The sequence below is a fragment of the Macrotis lagotis genome, chromosome 6, assembly GCF_037893015.1.
Source record: "Macrotis lagotis isolate mMagLag1 chromosome 6, bilby.v1.9.chrom.fasta, whole genome shotgun sequence".
NCBI lineage: Eukaryota > Metazoa > Chordata > Mammalia > Peramelemorphia > Peramelidae > Macrotis > Macrotis lagotis.
The window spans coordinates 164,225,100-164,246,992 of NC_133663.1; the positions used below are offsets into that span (position 1 = coordinate 164,225,100).

The window sequence follows — 21,893 nt, forward strand, 5'->3', positions numbered from 1 at the left end:
AAGACCTTCATTCAGTACACTGAGTAGATTCTCTGCAATATAAAAAAACATTGAAGAACTAAATTCTCAGGGACTTGTTTCTTTGATAAAAATGGAAGATGGATGGGGACGAGAGCAGACTAGGAAACACAAAAGTTCCTTCCTACTCTAGACCTATCATCCTGTCATTTATGAAAAGAAATGAATAAGAATAGCACAAATTGGGAAAAAGAGAAATGGTTTTAATCTGCAGGAGCAGAGATGATACCAAGAGGGATGAAATGAAAAAATGGCTATCCAAATCCTGCTCCTTGTTGGCCAATGTCTGACTGTCATTACCATAGTACAGAATCCTGGGTAGGTATCCAGAGACAGTAGAAAGGGATAAAACTTTAAACTCCAGAAATTTGCAAGGAGTAGAATGGAGTAGGAGAGAAAAAGAACTCTTCTGACTCTCTGAGGTCAAGATGTGTATCCACTGTGGCTACAGAGGAAATTTCCCTAGTTTTCATTTAAACCTCCAAGAGATGCCCACTAAAAGATAAGAGTTTATAATGTCTATGATGGGTGTTCCCATGGTCCATTGTAGGTCCCCAATAGTCCTCTGCTTTAAATGTTCTTCTCATGATATTAAAATATTAATACATGATCCTCTACAATAGTCCATGACTCACAAAATATCTCTACAGATTTATATGTCCCTCCTCCCACTCACCATTTTAACAACACGTCATGAAATTCTAATTACCAATATACTTGCTAAAGCTTGTCCAACATTTTAACTGTTCTATGGAAAACTGTGTCTGAGATCCATGTGCTTTTGAGCTCAAAGTGGTTAGCTAATAAAATTCCTTTTAAAACTTGATACATTAATTGGCTTTCACAAAGCAAACCTCAAAAAAGTCAGAAAAACATTCATGCTTCATTTTCCAAGGGGAAGACATCAAATAATGAACAGTTCCATTTAATCCTCTGGAAAAACACTTAAACAACATTCTAGCATCATATTCATCCAAGGAATATGAAGCCTTCCTTAAAACTGTATCTAGAGAAAATGAAAATGGCTGAACAGATATTTAAAATCTGGGAAGAAAAAAATGTAATATTCTATAAATATAAATATTCTAAAGAGGACTTAATATTTTATAAGAGTTTTAGTACCTCTATTATAATTTACTATGAAAACCTTCACTTCTACTTATGGGAAATACAATAAAAAGAAATGACAGATTAAATTCCTCCAAATACTTCAATAATGCCATGTGACCAAAATAATTTGTTTTGTCATATCTCCCCTTAGACTGTAAGTTCCATGACAATAAGGCTTTTGTGAAATCTCTATGCATAAAACCTAGCAGTTTCTTGTACATAGTTGGCTCTTAAAAAAATGTGCAATAAATTGAGTGCTATGCAACTTCTATAAGTATTAAGACCTGCATTAAATGCCCATTTAGCTATTTAAGAATTCCAGAATCTTAAGAATTAGAGGTTACCTTAGAGACTATCAAGTCATGGAATATTAATTTAAAAATATGTATTTTTGCCAGAGAAGTACATTCTAAAAAATTAATATAGTTTATTTGGTTTGTAGACTTCAAGTAGAATTCTAGATCAATCCTTTTTTAGAAGCTATGGTTTAGGGGCAGCTAAGTGGGGCAGTGGATAAAGCACCATCTCTGGGTCAGGAGGACCTGAGTTCAAATTCAGCCTCAGACACTTAATAATTACCAATTGTGTGACCTTCGGCAAGTTATTTAAACCCCTTGTCTTGTAAAAAAACATACAAACAAACAAACAAAAAAGTCCTGGTTTAACCAGAAAGCACACAAACTAAAATCTGAATTTAAATAGTCTGATTACTAAATTTGTTTTTTTCTCTTAGCAGTTGAAATTTTATCTGACTACATTTTGTATCTTCTGCTAACTTATTTAATTCCTTTTCTTTACCAATCCTTATCAGTACCTTCAAGGACAGTTAAAAAGATTTTTCTGGCAAATAGGGTTTTTCATTCTATACAAGAACAGGGCTCCGAGGGGCAGAGCCAAGATGACAACAAGAAAGGAGCAGGTCTTAGGCGCTCTCTGATAAAACTCATAAACTAAGGACTCTAACTAAACTTTCCAGAGACAGAACCCACAGAGGGACCCAGTGAGGCAGTTCTCCTACTCAAGGTAACCTGGAAAAGAGCAGAAAGGCTCTGCTCCACAGGGTTGGAGGGGCGGCTGCCAGAGGGTGGCCCGCCAGAGAGAAAGAACCTCAGCCTCCTGGAGGCAGCCCCAGGGCGCTGGGAGCCGCGGCTCACAGCAGCGGGGGAGTCTCCTGGGCTGCACCCCACAGAGCACCGGGCACAAAGTGGGGGAACAGCGGGGGACCTCTGCCAGAGCAAGCACATGGAACCCAGTCCTCAGGGCACACAGCCAGCAGTGTGGCCACTGCATTCCAGATCCAAGAAACAGAAGCAGGCGGAGCAGGTAAGCAGAAGCCCCCAGGGCATGAGCCCATTGAACCTAGGGAGGGGAGTGGAGAGAGAGAGAGAGAGAGAGAGAGAGAGAGAGAGAGAGAGAGAGTGCCCAGCTCTGCCCTCTGTCCCTGGAACAGGACTCTGGGGCTCTGACCACATTCAGATCCTGATCGCAGTCTAGGCCCCACCAAAGAACAGCAGGGCCCCCCCCACCTCAGCCCCATGGCAGAGAGGGGCACTTGTGGTCATTTACAGACCAGGAGGGAGGACAGAGCCTCACACACTGAGACCCTTGTGGTTGTGTCCCAAAAGCTCAGGAAGCACCCCCAAAACAGGCGTAGGTGGGGAAAATGAGCAAGCAGAGAAAAAAGAGGAACACCATTGAGAAATACATTATCTATGATCCCAAGGAGGATCAATATACTCAGTCTGAAGATGAGGAAGCACAAGCTCCTGCATATAAAGACTCCAAGAAAAATAGAAATTGGGCTCAGGCTATGACAGAGCTCAAAAAAAGACTTTGAAAATCAAATGAGGGAGTTAGAAAAAAACTGGGGAAAGAAAGGAGAGAGATGCAGGGAAAACATGAAAATGAAGTCAGCAGCTTAGTCAAGGAAATCCAAAAAAATGCTGAAGAAAATAGCATGCTAAAAACCAGCTTAGGTCAAAATGGATAAAACAGTTCAAAAAGGTATTGAGGAGAAGAATGCTTTAAAAAGCAAAATTGGCCAGATGGAAAAAGAGATAAGAAAACTCTCTGAGGAGAACAAATCCTTCAGACAAAGAATAGAATTCAGGGAGATTGATGAATTTACCAGAAATCAGGAATCAATACTTCAAAACCAAAAAAAAATGAAAAATTAATATCTCATTGAAAAAAACAACTGATATGGAAAACAGACTTAGGAAAGATAATTTAAAAATTATTGGAATACCTGAAAGTCATGATCAGGAAAAGAGCCTTGACATCATTTTCAAAGAATTACTACAGGAAAATTGCCTGGATATTCTAGAAGCAGAGGGCAAAATAGAAATGGAGAGAATCCACAGATCCCCCTGAGAAAGAGATCCCAAAAAACCAACCCCTAGGAATATTATAGCCAAGTTCCAGAGCTCCCAAGTCAAAGAGAAAATATTACAAGCAGCCAGAAGGACACAACTCAAATATCATGGAGCTGCAGTCAGGATCACACAGGACTTAGCAGCAACTACATTGGAAGCTCGTAGGGCTTGGAATATAATATACCGGAAGGCAAAAGAGCTTAGAATGCAACCAAGAATCAACTACCCAGCAAGGCTGAATGTCCTCTTCCAGGGAAAAAGATGGACTTTCAATGAACCAGGGAAATTTCAAATGTTCCTGCTGGAATGGCCAGAGCGGAACAGAAGGTTTGATGTTCAGATACAGGACTCAGGTGAAGCATGGAGATTGGAGGAGAGGGGGGAAATATGAGGATGAAATGCATGTATTCCTGCATAGAAAAATGATACTGATAATACTCATATGAACCTTCTCAGTCAATAGAGCAGGTAGAGGGAGCTTTTATAGTTGAAGCACAGGAGAAAGCTGAATTTGAAGATAAAATATGGTGTAAAAATGGAGTCAATAGAAAAAAAGGGAAATGTAATGGGAGAAAGAAAAAGGAGAGGAGGAATAGGCCAAGATATTTCATATAATAAGATTTTTCTTTATTACAATGAGCTATTGCAATGATATGGAAGGGGGGAAGGCAAGGGGGAATGAGGGAACCTTTGCTCTCATCAGAGGTGGCTAGGAGAGGAAACAGCAAATATACTCAATGGGGTATAGACATCTGGAGTAAGAAGGAGGGGCAGGGGGAAGGGGAGGATGTGAGTGATGGAAGAGAGGATGGACCATGGGGGGGGGGGGGTGTCAGATATAACACATTTTCTTTTTTACTTCTTGCAAGGGGCTAGGATTAGATGGCCTTTCCGGGACCATGGGGCCAGGTGGATGCTGGGCCTAAGAGGTGGTATGGGGGCTCAGGGCTTCTTGTCCCCAGGGCCAGGGATCTGTCTGCTGCGCCACTCAGCTACGCTACAATAGAGTCAGTGAAAGGAGAGAGGAAAATATAGTACATGGTAGTGGAGAAATAAGAAAGGAGGGAGTTGCAATCAGCAATGGCAACGGTGGGAAAATATGGAAGTAACTTTTGCCATGGAGTTATCATAAAGAATGTGACCCACTCGTGACAGAGTTGTTGGTGCTGGAACAAAGACTCAAGCACATTTATTATTATTTTTGGGGGGTGCAGGGCAAATGGGGCTGGGTGGCCCACCTGGGGCAGCATAGCAGGGTGATCGTTGGGTGTCTGAGGCCAGATTTGGACCCAGGGGCTTCTGGCTCAAGGGCCAATGCTCTGTCTGCCACCTAGCCACCCCTACTATTATTACTATTTTATTTTATTTGGGTTTTTTTTCTTCTTCTTTGGTTTTTACAGGGCAGTGGGGTTCGGGTGGCTTGCATGTCACACGGCTGGGTGATTGTTGGGTGTACAGGGCTGGATATGGGCTTGGATGCTCATGACTCCAGGGCTGGTGCTCCGTCCACTGCGCCACCTGGGCATACCTACAATTATTACTATTATTTTTTTATTTTAATTTTTTTCTCTCCCCTTTACTTTATCGCTCAAGTGAGTCTATATTTTTGAAGGGGGGAGGGGGGTATTTTGTTTACTCTTAAACAAGAATATTTTATTAATGTATAAAAAAATTTGTACAACATAAGAATAAATAAATATTAAATATTAAAAAAAAGAAAATGTAGTTCTCATCAATGATCTCACCTTTCAAAAATAACTTAAGAGTCAGATGGCACAGTGGATAGAATCCTGGACTTGGAGTCAAGGATAGGTTTGAGCTCAAATCTTACCTTGGACTTTACAAGCTGTATGACCATGAACAAGTGGCCAATCCTCTCTTATCCTCAGGTTCCTCATCTTTAAAATGGGGATAATAGCATCTACCTCACAGGATTATTATGAAGCTCAAATGTGACATATGTATAGCTCTTTGTAAACATTAAAGTGTTCTGTTATAAAATGTTTAAAAAAAAAAAAGAACAGGGCTCGGGGGCAGCTAGGTGGCACAGTGGATAGAGCACCGGCCTTGAAGTCAAGAGTCCCTGAGTTCAAATCTGGTCTCAGACACTTAATAATTACCTAGCTGTGTAGCCTTGGGCAAGCCACTTAACCCTGTTTGCCTTGCAAAAACATTTTAAAAAAAAAGAATAGAGTTCCACTGATAACATACAAAGAATAGGAAATTCACAGAACAAATAGCTTTTTTATATACATTTGCAATTATCAAAGATTGTAAATACATTTGGAAAAAGGAAAATGAAAACTAATTCAAGTATATGGTCTATTAAAAAAGGACTAGGAATAAGAAACCTAGATTTTAATCCTGATCAATTTTAAAAAGGGAATTTAACCTGGGATCTTTGGACTTGATTTTTTAAAATTATTATTATTATTGTATTTCAATATAATTTTACTTTCTTTATGATCCTATATATTTTATATATTTAAAAAATATTATTCTGGGAAGGGATGCATAGGCTTCAGCAGAATGCCCAAAGGGGTCCATGACATACAAAAAAATTTAATTGCCCCTACTTGAACTTTTCTAGGCTTCAGTTTCCAGTGTACAAAATGAAGAGATCAGAATAATTGATCTTAAAAGTTATTTTTAGTCTTAACTTTCTAAAATTTTATGACTTTGTATCCTGTGAAAGTCTACTAATCCAGTCAATTACACTAATTCAGAAAATTTCTAAGGATATATTTAAAGAACCAAGCATTATGCTATGTGTTAAGGAAACAAGACAATAAAGAAAACCTCCTTCCCTTTAAGGGGCTTCATTCAATCAGACAACATTTTAATAGTCAATTGGCTGGCTCAGTGGATAGAGAGCCACTCCTGGAATTAGGAAGACCCAAGTTCAAATTTCATCTCAGACACTTATTACCTGTGTGATCTAACCTCTCTTTCCATCAGTTTCCTCAGCTGCAAAATGAGGATAATACCTGAACATTCCTCATGGAGTTACTGTGAAGATCAAGTGAGATGTCAAGCACTTATACAGTAGGTGCTTTATAACTGCTTAAGGGAATCTCTTAAGCACCTTCTATTGTCAGGCACTATGCCGAAGACAAAAATGAAACAAGATCAATAAGATGACATTCTAATAAAGAGAGGGTAGATGTATATATGTCTAGGCATACCATGCCTTACTGAGTTTTACAGATACTGAATTTTTTACAAATTTACAAATACACTTTTCATCAAGCAAGCCCTTGGGCATCATTTTCTCAATAGCATGTTTTCACATGTCTGTGTCCCATTTTGATAATTCTCACAATAGTTCATACCTTTTCATTATTATTATTATATCTGTTATTGTGATCTTTGATGTTACTATTGTAACTGTGTTGGGGTTTTTAATGGGAGGAGCAAGCATGTAAGACCATATAAGATGGCAACCTTAATCAATAATTGTTGTATTTGTTCTGATTGCTCCACCAATTGACTATTTCCCATCAGGCATGAGGAACAGTTAGTAGAAACACAGAGAGACAGGAGATGTAGCATTCTGAGTTCAAAACATTGATTAAATAGTATGGCTTGACCAAAGAGTACATGCAACATATGAGTGCAAAGATACAGTATGGTTGAATGTTAATTTATTAAATATTTACTTTTGTACTAAACATGTAGGAGATACACTCAGAAAAATGAGCCAATTAAGGTCTCAGGGGTTCACATTATAAATAGGAAGCACCACGTGTAAAGGATAGTTTAATTTCATGGTAAACGAAAACACCAAGTGATACTTAGGAGCCAGCTGGCAAAGTAGCAAGATAAAAGGTAAAGCAGGTAATGTATATGTAAGATCAAAATCAGAGGAAGGGGCTAAACTGTGGAAAGCTTTGAATTTCAAAGAGAAAAATTTGTGTTTGAACCTAGACGTAATAAGGAAGCTTTGGAATTTACTGAGTAGGAGGCTAATTTGGATAGTCTTGCTATTTAGGTTGAATACTATGGAAGATGTGTAATTGCATTGGAGAAGGGAGAGAAGATAAGATTCAATTATTGGAATTATTTCACATGTATGTTGAAAGTCCCCCATCAAGCACCATTTTATATGCACAAACTTCAAAGATGCTCAGGAAAAAAAAAACAACTCTGTGAGTTTTTTTTTTAAAAAAGCCACTGCAAATATTTTCTAATCAGATAATAGAATTTTATGTTTGGTTTTCTCTTGTCAATTTAGTGATAAGCTAATTTTAAAAAAATGATTACAGTGATTTGAAAGTAAAGATAGGGACTTCACTAATGTAGTGCCCAATCTCTTACTTCTAACTCATATAATTAGGGATGTCACAAAAAATCATCTTAAATCTCCTTGGAAAGGAAAGATCATCTAGTCTAACTCAGGCATGATCAGGCTCTAAAATATCCCCAAATGATAAGATTTGCTTCCACCTGAAAACTCCATGGGAAGAATTTTCCCAAGGTAGGCCATTCATATCCCACTAATTGTTTAGGAAATTTTTTTTCTAAGACATCAAACTTAAATTCCTCTCCTGCTACTTTTGCCCACTTTTTCCCATGGCTTCCAAGATGCCTCAGTTGCAGTATCTCTCTCCTCAGACCATTTCTTTTCTGTTTGCTCAGGCTCCTCTTCCCATTTTCCTTGAAAAAGGTATTATTCAAGATATTGTAAACCTTCTTCTCTCTCCATGTTCTCTTCCTTGTAGAAGTAGAAGTTAGGAAAGATCTGATTTTGAATCCTGATTAGGAAACCAAATCATCATACTATCAAGTTTATTTTACTCTTTAGTGTTTAAAGTCCTTAGCAATCTGACCCTTACTAACCTTCCCAACTCTGTTAAACGTTATTCTCTTTCTATACTCTATGGTCAACCAAACTGGCCTTTTTTGTGTTCTTCATATATGATATTCTTCCACTTCCCACCTTTATGTTGTTTGTCCCCCATTCCTGGAAAGGTTGTTCAATTATTTCCGTCATATTTGACTCTTTTTGACTCCATTTGGGATTGTTTTGGCAAAGATACATTTGTCATTTCCCTCTCTGGCTGATTATCTAGATAGAGAAAGTAAGAGCAACAGTGTTAAGTGACTTACCCAGGGTCACACAGTAAGTGTCTGAGACCTGATTTGAACTCACAAAGATGAGTCTTCCTAACTCAGGTCTGGCACTCTTAAGTCCTAGAATGGACTTATTTCTAATTTTTACCTCTTAGAATCTCTCTTGTCCTTTAAGACTCAGATTCAACATCATCTGCAACAAGAGGCTTTTCCTGATTCCTCCACCCCCCACTCCAGTTCCAAGTTTGCCTACTCTCAACATTACTTTGTATTTACTTTACTATGTGTATCACAAATATGTATACCTTAAGAAGCATCTGTGGGAATGGGCCTCCAGAAGTCATTCTACAGAGCAAGACCTGGCTGACCCTCCATGGCTCACATCTGGGGACATGGGTATTTAGTAGTCAGAAACCTGATGCCCTGGGATGACTTCCCAATGATCTGTGCACTGCTCTAATTACTTTCTAAAGGACCACGGTTTCTGGCAAGTCAGGATAGGCCTTGGGATCATCCTCCTGTCAGTAGTCATTTTTTCTTCTGTAGACTTCTCAGAAAAATCTATTTTAGTCACCTATGCTCAATCAGCTCAAAGGGGTGCTGCCAGATGCAAACAGTTGCAATAAATACCAGGGAAGAAAAATCTTATTCCCTTGCTCACAGGAAGTCCCAAGGGGGGGGTGGGGGGCGGGGTGGAGAGACAGAGACAGAGACAGAGAATGAACAGAATTTATCTCTCCCTTCAAATTCTCCTAAAATTATGCAGCCATTCCTGGTTCAATAGTCAATCCTCCTTTCATATATTCATCTTTTCTCAACTGTAATAATGTATACCAAAGGACTTGCTGTATCACTTCACAAGTACCAAGTCCATCAGTGCTAAGCACCTGTCCCCAGAAGTGACCAGAAGGGATCAGTGAAAGTTCCATGGTCTGGGCTGGGGTCTATGCTGTTTTCCTCAAAAGAATATAGGCTTGGGCAGCTAGGTGGCACAGTGGATAGAGCCCTGGAGTCAGGAGGATCTGAGTTCAAATGCAGACTCAGACCCTTAATAATTGCCTAGCTGTGTGACCTTGAGCAAATCACTTAACCTCACTTATTTAAATAAATTTTAAAAAAAATGTTTAAAAGAATATAAGTTTCTTGAGGGCATTTGCTTCATTTGTATCCCAAGTTCCTGGCACATAATAATTGCTTCATAAATATTTCTGATTGATTTTCCTTAAAACAGGCTTTTTCTTCCAATTTCACTATTTTTGTCAATCTTACCACATCTCAGTTCACTTTGCTTAAGGTTAACTTTACCTCTTTCTTCTTCATTGCCTTGTATAATTTGTTATCAAAAAATGTTGAAGTTATCAAAACAATATCTTTAGTATTAAGTTTAAATTCCCTGTACCTAACTCCCCTCTCCAAGAAAAAGATATCCAGTCCCCTATACCCAAAAGCCTGCAGAAGTATGAAGAGGGCTGGAATTTTAGCTGGGCCACTTATGTGATCTACTTATGTGATCTTCATCACCTCACTTAAATTTGTTAAACCTTAATTTTAAAAATTGAGGAAGTCATTCCTTTAAGTTTCCTTCTAACACTAGATTTTTGATATAATTTCCTCACCATGAACCTGAGAGTGGAACCAGCTAATGTCCAGGTGGGTGGGATCACAAAATAGTTTTGATATTTCCCTTGAAAAAAATTAAGAAGTCTGCTTTCTTTCCATTTCTCACTGACAAGTATCAGACTTCCCTTAAACAGGAACATAAAAGAACTCCCAGTTTGTTTTAAAATTGAATATTCAACTCCATTAACTCTTTCCCTCCCATACCAAACTTAGGGAAGTTTAAACCTATGATAAAGAATAAATCACTAATTGGGCAGAAATAAAAGTCTATCATTCTAAAATGACCATTCCCTGTAGAAGCTCTAATCCAAGCTTTAATCTTCTCACTTCAAAGGCCCAGAAATAAAAATTTAAATCTTTATGTTATCCTAACAAATGAAAATCTAATATAAAAATTACAATGATTTAATTACTGCTAGAGGAAGAACTCTGAAGGGTTAAAAATTTCTTCCTATGCAGTCTAACCTCAATAGCTAAGTCATTCCTCATTCTCAAAGGTAGATGTTTTTACTAGAATTTTCAAAAGTTATTTTGGGTTAAGTAATTAGCCATCCATTCAAAACTCCCCCAAATTCAGCATCTACCATACATCCCCATCCTAATCTCCTCACCCTTGAACCTGGTCCCTTAAGTTAAATGAAACTGGTCAACTCATCCTAGAAATACATTTTAATATATGCCATCACACTTGGCATTGTTAGCTGTCTTTGCTTAAATGTGTGGTGGTGCTGGTGCTGGTGCTGGTGATACAAAAGATTAGAGACAGGGGAAAGGAATGACTTCAGTACAAAATCAAAAGGCACAGCCTTTGAAAGGACAGACCCATTAATGCACTACTGGTGGGATTATGAAATGGTCCAACCATTCTAGAAAGCAATTTGGAAATAATCAGGGCTATGCCCTTTGACTCAGCAATATCCATTCATCCTGATCCATATCTGGCCACTGGATCCAGATAGTTCCAGGAGAGAAAGTGAGGTTGGTGACTTAGCACAACACCCCCTCACTCAAATCCAATTCATGGGATTGTCATGGTTGGCATCACCTCCCTAATGTCATGGTCTTCTTCAAGAACGAAGGACAAACAACAAACAACAAAAATCACTCCAACAAATGTACCTCAAAGGGATCAAAGAAAATAGAAACAGTTCCATCTGTATAGGATATTTATATCAGCATTTTTTTGGTTGTAGCAAATAACTAGGTACAAAATAGATACCCATCAACTGGGCAAGAATCAAACAATTTGGTACTTCAATGTATTGGAATATTATTGTACTATAAGAAATGATGAAGAGTATGGATTCCAAAAAATCTCAGATTGTGTATGAACCTTAAACAAAATGAAGTGAGCAGACTCAGGAAAGTAATTTATATAATGATTACCACACTAGAAAAAAATAGCAATTTAAAACTTAAGAACTATGGTTAATGCAGTTACTGGTCAGAATCCCCAGTCTGTTGATAAAGTATGCTTCCCACCTTTTGGCACAGAGGAAGGGAAGGAGAATGGAACATGCAATTATTAAGGATTTACTAGGTTCAAGGCACTGCTTTACAAATATTATCTCACTTTATCCTCATAACAATCCTGGGAGATAGGCACTATTATTATCCCCATTTTATAGTTGAGGAAACTGAGGCAGGTAGAGGTTAAGTGACTTCTCCAGTAAGCCTCAGGCAAGACTTGAACTCAACTGTTCCTGATTCCAGGTCCAGAACTCTATCCACTTTATCAGAAGTAACAAACCAAAATCTAGGGCTTCACGTCCAGTGAGATGTAGCCCTCAATGTTTCTAAGTAAAGTCTGGACAATATTAAAATTTAGTTCTTATCTAATTTTAATATATTAATATTAATATATTAATTATATTAATATTAATATATTAATAAAAATAAATATATAAACACATGTGGTTTCCTAAGTCAATATGTAGCCCACAAGGATCTTATATAGGGTTTAGTGATCTCATTTCTATTTGAATTTGATACCACTATTGTAGACTGTAGGTGCAGAGTGAGATATACATTTTCAGAGAGGTCAAAGTGAATTTGGTTTGCTTGACAATACTTAGTTGTTATAAGAGAAGGCTTTTGGAGAGAAGAATTGTATGGGTAGGGGTTGGTTGGAGGAGTAACAATTATAATAAAGAAAAAGAATGAAAGGAAACAAAAATACACCAAAAAAGCAGAAGGAAACACAATCAGGGTTGTAAGATACTAATATCATGTTAAATTTGAAATCTATTTTTAAAGATAAAACAGTATATAATAGAAATTCACTGATTCATAACAATTCCCTTTTTCTGTTTTTCTTTTCTGTAGTCATCTCCACTCCATGCCCCCTGAAGTCAGCTTCATCTCCATCCCCTCCTCTCAAGAATCTTGGATGCTATTCTGGAAGACACTCTGGCTCTGGCAGGTGAGCTTTCACCTTATCTTCCTGAGATTCAGGTTATCTCTGTACTAAGCTAAAGTATTCAGTATTTCTAGTTCCATTTTATGGTAGTGTATTAGAATATCACCTCCTTGAGGACAAGACTGACTTGCCTAGTTGTTTCTTCATCACTGCACATTTTATACACTATGTATGGAACAGAGTGACTAGAGAACAGTTGGTACCTCTCCAGAAAGACTTTATCTGATCAGGTTTGTCAAATTTATAATTAAAAAAAGAAATACAGAGGGAAAAAAAACAATAAAAACATTTAAAAGAAAAATATCATAGGCTTCTACACCCTACCATTTTTTCATGTTGCCCCTGTATCATGTCCACTTATTTAAGACATGTCCTCTTTCCATAGCAAAGCTAAAGTCCTCCCTTCTCATGAAGACCTCCCCAACCATGACAACTTTTATACAAGGCTCTCTTCTCTCAATGACTGAAACATACTTATTAGCTTTTTTCCTGTACTTTTTTAATCTTCCCAATTGATTTCTAAACCTCTCAAGTGAAGCTGTATCAGGGTTGTATCCTACAAAACAGTCATGGAAACAAGTAACCAGGATAGCTAAGTTCAGGAGCCAAGGGATATGACCATTGCTGCACTAAATCCTTGATTTCTTTATAGTGATGATACTTATCCTTCATTATCAAAAATGATCATGATGGGGCGGCTAGGTGGCACAGTGAATAGAGCACCGGCCTTGGAGTCAGGAGTACCTGGGTTCAAATCCGACCTCAGACACTTAATAATTACCTAGCCGTGTGGCCTTAGGCAAGCCACTTAACCCCATTGCCTTGAAAAAATCTAAAAAAAAAAAAGATCATGACACCAGGGAGATGGTACCATGACACGAACATAAATTGGATTTTTGAATGAGGGGGATTATGCTAAATCACCAGTCTCATTTTCTCCTCCAGAATCATCTGGATCCAGTGGCCAAATATGAATCAAGATAACTGGAGATGACCCTGGATGTGAAGCAATCTGGGTTAAGTGACTCACCTAAGGTCACACAGCTAGTAGGCATCAAATGGCTGAGGTCACATTTGAACTCAGATCCTCTTGACTTGAGGACTTGTGTTTTATTCATTGAGCTAGCATAGTGCCCTACATATAATAGGTACATGTTGCTGATAAGAATTATTAAGGCTTCTTTTCTGTCCTTCATTCAACACATGTGTATTCAATTATTTTTATTTGCATCTTATTTTCTTTAGTAGACTAGAAGCTCAATGATTGTAGGAATCCTCTTTTAATTCAAACTTTGTATCTCTCCTAGCATATAGTGAAGTGCTTCCAGCCAGGAGGCAGCTAGGTCGCTCCAGAGAAAGAGAGTCCTGGACCTGAAATCAGGAAGCCCTGAGTTCAAACACAGCCTCAGACATTCACTAACTTGCATGATCCTGGATAAGTCACTTAATCTCCGTTTGCCTGAATCCCCTGGATTCCAATATCCTTGCCAAGATTATCCCAAGGACAGTGGTCACAGAGTCAGACACAGTTAACACTTTAAATGTTTTTGAATGAATGACCACTTAATTCTTTTTCTAACCTTCTGGGTTTCTAAACCTATCACAACTACAATTCTGTCTTCTAAATTTAAGTGGAAGCTAATTCAGGAGAAATACCATTTTTGGTTATTCACCAGCTCTCATTTACCCAAACCAGATGATTGGGCCTCCTCTCTCACTGCCTCTTTACCATTTCTGATTGCTAAACACCACTTACATCAGAGAAGAGAAAAAGAGTAGAGAGAGGAATGAAATTGAGACCAGTGAATGCCACTATTCGGGACCATATCTGATTTGAAATTATCGCCATTACCCGTGGATTTAAAGATCACTGCTCCCCTGTCTCAGGCTACCTCAGAGATAATCTCAGGTTCTTCTGAGATTGTACTTCCAAGATAAGTACCTGCAAAGAAAGTACAAGAAGAGACTACTCCCAACTCCAGTTCATCCCTCTCCATCACAGGAAAGAGAATGTATTTACAATAAAAGTTGAGTTTTGCTTTTTTTTTTCTTTTGTCTTACAAGATCTCCAAAGAATCCGGAATGGAATGAAATAGCTGGCAGCAGCTAACACATTAGCAAGAGGCTCTTGGGCTGCAGAGACTCAGATAAGATCTCTAAGGAAACTAGGTAGTCAGATGACTTGTACTCTAATACCTAGGTGCAGGGTAACTGATAAAATGACTTGGGGCAGTTGCATTACATTTACACTGATCTTTGAAGACAAAAGAGTATTGATAGTTCTTAAATTACATTTCATCTTATGGTGAGATTAATTATGTACTAGTATCAGACTGGTAAAAGATTTGGGATTATTTCACCTTCCTTCAGAATCGCCAAAAACAATCACTAAATAAAACCTACTTAACAAACAATGCTCAATAAGAACTGTTTCAATTATGAACTTTTACTGCAGTATTAAGTATATCCGTCCTGAATCAAGGAAGTTAAATAGAAATAGAGAATACTGAGAGTTCTTTTCATACTAATATTCCCACAACACAAATATTTAACAAGTATTTCTACAACTACTAGTATTAATATTGGTATTATAAATTAAAAGAAAGAAAAAGTTGAAAGAAAGAAAGAAAGAAAGAAAGAAAGAAAGAAAGAAAGAAAGAAAGAAAGAAAGAAAGAAAGAAAAGAAAAGAAAAGAAAAAAAAGAAAGAACAAACTTGGTCCTCTGAGCCATCAGAGGACTCACCATCACCAAAGTTTATACAGCATATTAGTTGGTATCTGGGCTTCATTTGACTGGACTTTCCTTGTTGAAAAAGTCAATGTAGCTTCTCAAAATTCTAACAGCCCAGAGCTACAAGATGGACTGAGTGATTTGAGTAAAGATGATTTCCTGGAAGGAAACAGAGTAGAGCAATTGGAATGGGGGAGGGGGGAGAGAAAGAAGAAGAGGGAGGGTGATGGAAGGTATTGAGTCCAGTGATATTTATGGGTAGCTTTTAACCATTCCAGTTCCACAGTTGTCTTATCTCAAGTCCTCCTCCCATGTCCCAGATAACTATGATCCTTCTCCAGTGAACCTCACAGCCATATACTTCTGAACTGGACATCAGAGCATGATCTGAAATATGTTTTCCAATTCAAATGCAAACTCTTCTTCTTTCTGAATGGATTTTCTAGACTCAGTACACATTTTGTACTTGTTAATACATGATGTTGATCAGGTAATTAGCCACATTCAAAGAAAACTAAAGTGCTGAGACAGTGGGGTCCTGGCTGCACATTCCTAAAGACAGTGATAGTTATATGCATATATGCACATATACCATACATAAATATATATATATATATAATGTAATATATAATATATATGACTTTATGGTACCATTTAAGGTAGATGTTTTTCTCAAATGTAATCTTAAAACAGATGAGTATGCAATGGAGATACATATAAAGTATTATATGTACACATATACATAATCACTTTATGACCCGTAAATGCTAATATTTTCCTTAAAAGTCATCTTAAAATATATATATACATATATACTTACATAATATAGATGCTCACATATATTATAGCATTATATGTATACTATATATATTTTACATACCTATTTTTAATGGTGTGTATACATATTATATATAATATTAAAGACACATATAGCTTCATATAGTATATAATATATACCTATCAATTTTTTAAAGATGACCATTTACAGGTCATAAAGTCTTACTGAGGTCACAAATATGAATAAAGTTTGAATAAGTCACCCTTAGAAATAATAATAATACTAGAAAAGTCCAAGTATTGTATCTACAACTTCAAACTTTGATTTACCTAATGCTCATGGATGATAAGCATATTAAAAAAGGGCAACAATGATCCCCTCTTGTCAACCCTAATGATTTTATTATAAACAATAATACATATAATTATTTAAAACAATAACAAGAGCAAGCATTTATCTAGTACTTGAAGGTTGTAGAAACACTTCATATACATGATCTCATCTAATACTTACAACTACCCTGTGAAACAAGTACTGCAAGTATTATCATCCCCATTTTAAAGGTGAGGAAACTAGGTTTCAAAAAGAATAAGTAATTTGCCCAAGTATTAGTAATGGAGCCTGAATCCAGTTCTCTATTAACTCCAAACCCAATTGGATCTGCTTTCTTTAGGGAACTCATGACATATTAAAAAGTTAGCAAACATTCTATCAGTGCAACAATCAGGGACAATTTGGGGCTATCTGGGATGGAGAATACCATCTCCTGAGAAAGAACTGTGGAGTTTGAACAAAGGCTGAGGACTATTACCTTTAATTTAGGGGGGAAAAACCTGACATCTTATTATGTAATCTTGCTATCTCTTATACTTTATTTTTCTTCCTTAAGGATATGAATTCTCATCACATTCAATTTGGATCAATGTACTATCAATGTACTCCATGGAAACAATGTAAAGACTGCCAAATTGCCTTCTGGGGGGGGGGGCTGTAAAACTCAAAATAAATAAAATCTTTAAAATAAAAAGATAAAAAGATAGCAAAGCTAAAAATTGCCCTCTATCCTAAAGGTAATGTTGGGATAACATTCATTAATAAAAACTCAAATTTCTATAGCACTTAAGGGTTTCCAAAGTCCTTGCCTCACAAACCTGTGAAATGTTACAAGTCTTATCCTCATTTTACAGACAGGAAAACTTAGAAAGAGAAGAAATGAATTTTTTTATAGTCATAAAGATAGCAATCAAGCAAAGATTCAAACTCAAGTCTCCCAAATCCAAACCCTTCTTACCACTTCACCTGAAGGTTTTCTTTTGCTATGACAGGCTACCCAAATAAGGACTGCATTCTCAAAAAAGCTGTTCTTTTTCTCTTGTCCAAAAGTAAGTATTACATGAGATCATGTATATGAGGTGTTTCCACAACCTTTGAGTACTAGACTGAAAAAAAGTGGCAATAATCTAATTTCCTAAGCATCTGATAAACTGTGGGGATAACCCAATTACTGTTTTTTAATCTAAATACTATTTTTTAAAAAAAGATTTGCCTCCTCTCCGTCTCATCTCCTCTCCCTATATACTATTCATTGAAAAGATTCAGGAAAAAATGCTAAGAATCAAAATTATTTGGTAAACTAATTTATTTTTCCATTTATATTTCTAAACTACTCAGGTTTCATAGTTAATCAAGAAGAAAGGCCTGAATAAACTAGACATGGAAATTTGTGAAATTTTCCTATATTCATATATATATATATATATATATATATATATATATATATATATATATTTCCTATATTTCCTATATTCCCCATGAACATATTTATACAATATCAACTTCTTATTTTTTGTGCCACCCAGCCCCCCCCCCCCCATGTCAACTTCTGACTAGGAACTCCAGAGAACATCTCAGCAACAAAAGATGTTTCACTTGTATTAAGAGCATATAGGGGTGGCTGGGTGGCACAACGGACAGAGCACCTGCCCTGGAGTCAGGAGTACCTGAGTTCAAATCCGACCTCAGACACTTAATAATTACCTAGCTGTGGGGCCTTGGGCAAGCCACTTAATTCCATTTGCCTTGCCAAAAAAAAAAAAATCTAAAAAAAAAAAGAAAGAAAAGAAATGATGAGCAGGGGGCTGGCTAGGTGGCACAATGGATAGAGCACCAGCTCTGGAGTCAGGAGTACCTGAGTTCAAATCCGATCTCAGACACTTAACAATTACCTAGCCCTGTGGCCTTGGGCCAGCCACTTAACCCTTTCAAGAAAAAAAGAAGAAAGGCCTGAATAAACTAGACATGGGAATTTGTGAAAGTTTCCTCTATTTTCCATGAACATATTTATACAATCTCAACTTTGGACGAGAAACTCGAGAACATCTGAGCATCAAAAACTGTTGTATTCAGAGAATATGCCCTCTGCTCCTAAAGCACTTTTGGGTCACCTTTTCTGTGTGTGACGGATGCCTTTATCAGTCTTCTAAATCCTTTGGACCTCTTTTCAGAATAATGCTTTTTGATCATTTTAGAAGTGCTAAATTTCAGTCGACATGTGATTCGGCCAAGATGTCACTTCTCTGCAATCCAAGTCCCTGGCCGTCCCTGAAGCCCACCGGTGGTCCTGGCTCTAAGAAGCCCCCCAGCCTGCAACCCTCCTTTTCTCGGGGCGCCCACCGAGTCCCTGGTAGCCGCACGGCCCCAGCGCGCCGGGAAGGTGCAAGTCTGCAGACGGGGCGCCGCCGCCGCCCGGACCGCAGCCCCAGCCCCGGTGCCCGGCTCCTGCCCCGGCGGCCGCCCCGCGCGGGGCGAGGGTCCCCGCAGAGCAGGCGGCAGCCGGGGGCAGGTGAGGGGCCACAGGTGCGGAGACCCCAGGAGGGAGGCCGGGGTGGCGCCGGCCCCCGCGGCCCCGCCTCGTCCCGGCCGGCTGCGGCAGCGTGGCGCGGGGAGGAGGGACGCCCGGCCCCGGCCCGGCCCCGGCCCGCCCGCCCCGCGCGCCACCTGCGCCCCGCGCCGCCCGCACTCACCAGGAGCACGGAGCCCCGCACCACCTCGGACACGCTCTGCCGCAGCTCGGCCGCCGTGCCCGGCTTGCTCAGCGCCCGCGTGAACTTGCGAGTCTCCGCCGAGGCGGGCGGCGGCGGCTGCGACATCCTCCGGCCCCCGGCCGCCTCGGGCCCCGGCCCCGGCCCCGGCCCCGGCCCGCGCGGGTCCGGCCGCCGCCAGGTGCAGGCGCCGCCGCCGCCGCCGCCGGCCCAGCTCCTCCCCGCCGCTCCCGGCTCCAGGCTCCGGCCGGGGCCCCCGAGACAGCCGCTGCGCCGCTCCCGGCTCGGCCCCGCCGCGGCCGCCGTCAAGCCCGGCTCCCGCCCGCGCGCCCTCCGCGAACGGCCGGGCCGGCGGCGGCTCCCCCGCTCCCTCGGGGCAGCGCTCCCTGTCGTGGCTCCGGAGGCTGTCCCGGCCGCCCCATGCTCCCGGCCCTGCGCGCCGGCCGCCTCCCCCCCGGGCGGGGCCTCGGGGGCGGGGCGGGGCTCCAGCCGGGGGCGGGGCCGGGCGGGCGGGCGGGGCCTCAGGGGCGGGGCGGGGCTCCAGCCGGGGCGGGGCCGGACGGGGGCGGGGCTCGGGCGGGGCGACGGAGGGGCGGGGCTCCAGCCGGGGCGGGGGCTGGCCCCGGAGCCTGGGCAGGAGGGCTGGCCCCGGCCCTTCCCCAGAGGGGGGACAGTCAGGACAGCTCGAATGAAGGGATAAGAGGTTGGAGCCTTTCTTCTGCTAAAGGGGAGAAGGAGGAGGCTGGGACTAAGAAGAGCCAGAGAAGCCTTGACGGAGGAGACTCATGATCTACTTTATAACCAGAATGTCCGGGGCAAGACTTGGAGGTTTCACTATAATTCCCAAAGTGGAGAGAAAAGCAACTAAGAGGCCTACAATTACCTTTATACACAGAGTGTCTGCCGTGAAGGGTATACTGAGACCTCTCATAGAGTAATATGGTATTGTCGGTATTGTGGTTAAAAAAACTTGACCCCCTTACTATTTCTTCAGTATAATGAAACTAAGCTATGGAGTCAAAAATCTGGATTCAGCTCCTACCCCTGAAAATGCCTTTTCTTGGGGCGGCTAAGGATAGATCAGTTTTCTTTTTTATTGTCAGTTAAAAGCATATGATCCGGGGCGGCTAGGTGGTGCTGTGGATAGAGCACTGGTCTTAGAGTCAGGAATACCTGGGTTCAAATCCGACCTCAGACACTTAATAATTACCTAGCCGTGTGGCCTTGGACAAGCCACTTAACCCCATTGCCTTGAAAAAAATTTTTTTTTAAAAAGTGTATGATCCAGGGCGGCTAGGTGGTGCAGTAGATAGTACATTGGCCCTGGAGCCAAGAGTACCTGAGTTCAAATCCAGCTGTCTGGCCTTGGGCAAGCCACTTAACCCCATTGCCTTGCAAAAACCTAAAAAAAACAAGAAAAATACCTTTTCTTTGTGGAAGCTGAGCACATCACAACCTCCCTGGACTCAATTTACTCTTCTATAAAAAGGGAGAAATGGAAGATTGCGGTGTAGAAATGTGTTTGTATGGTGATGAACTCCAATAGCATCTCATTTAGAAGGTCTAAAAGAACTACTGTAGCTAAAAATAAGACTGGTCCTCTGGGCTGGTAGGACATACAGCCATCTCAACTTGACAATGAAGCATGACAAGAGTGTAAATGTAGTGACAAAAGAAGCTTAAAGATCCATCTAGGACAACTTTGTCATTTTACAGTTGACAAACAGGCTCAGAGAGAGAGTCAGTGGTTTGCCCAGGGTCACACAGCTAGCTAAGCATTTGAAGCAAGGATTTCATTTCTGACTCAAAGTCCAGTGCTCTATAGGCATCATTCTTTACTATATATATATTTAACAAATACTTGCTTAGTAAGTGAATGAACTATACCTTTTTTCCTTGAGATAGGTTGAAATTTTTCTGTCCTCATCCTCTCAGAAGCTAGTGCTGCACCCCAAAAATCTTATGGATTGATTTTGTATTTTTGATGTCCATCTTGAAAAGAAATGTACTCAGGACAAATGGAAATTGAGCTGGCCTTGGCACCAGGAAGAAATGAGTTAGAATTCTTCTTTTTGACACTTCTGTCTCTGTACACAGTAGGGTATGGGCTAGGCAACTTTCTAACTATAATTTACAAAGAGTATACCAATCTATATTAGCAGAGAGAGTTTTCTCATCTGGAAATTCTCATCTCTACTGATAAAATGACAGTCTCTGCTCCTATGTTTGTATAGTCTCTCCTAAAAGAATCTTAAGCTCCATGAAGAGAACAGCTGTTTCTATCTTTGTATACCCAGCACCGAACAGTGCTTAATAAATACTTTACTGATTAATTTAGTTTCTTCACTATCAATAATTCTTCCTTCAAAAAATAAACTGAAAAAAACTACCACTCTATGTGTTCAACTTTCTGACTCAAAGAAAACAGGGACTATGATGTTTTATAATAAAGTGTTTTGCTTATTACCCAATGGATAATCATTTAAATGGATAGTCATTTAAATCGTTATAGTTGTATATTATTATTTCATTGTATTGTAGGTAAAGTCACAGGTGAAATTCACCCTGTCTATAAGATTTGTAGTGAACTTCCATTATTTTTTGAAATATTTATGAAATTTCAAATGGACCCAATCAGAAACTTTTGAAAGTCTGTGAGGCAAACTTTGAGAGAGAAGTAGTAAAGAATTTTGAATGTTATTTTATTCCCCTAAATTTTGATGGTTCT

General features: G+C 39.7%; 1 protein-coding gene across 9 annotated transcripts in view; it reads right to left on the minus strand.

Annotated features, from left to right (window-relative positions):
- DOCK9 (dedicator of cytokinesis 9) overlaps positions 1 to 21,893 on the minus strand; it is a 390,530-nt gene that overhangs the window by 320,839 nt on the left and 47,798 nt on the right. For 3 of the 9 annotated variants that reach the window (XM_074191951.1, XM_074191948.1, XM_074191944.1), the window contains exon 1: positions 19,148 to 19,273. The exons of the other annotated variants lie outside the window; for them this stretch is intronic. In XM_074191951.1, coding sequence (XP_074048052.1) covers positions 19,148 to 19,273 — 126 coding nt within the window. Of the gene's footprint in view, positions 1 to 19,147; positions 19,274 to 21,893 lie in introns of those variants that run through there. 9 annotated transcript variants of the gene reach the window in all.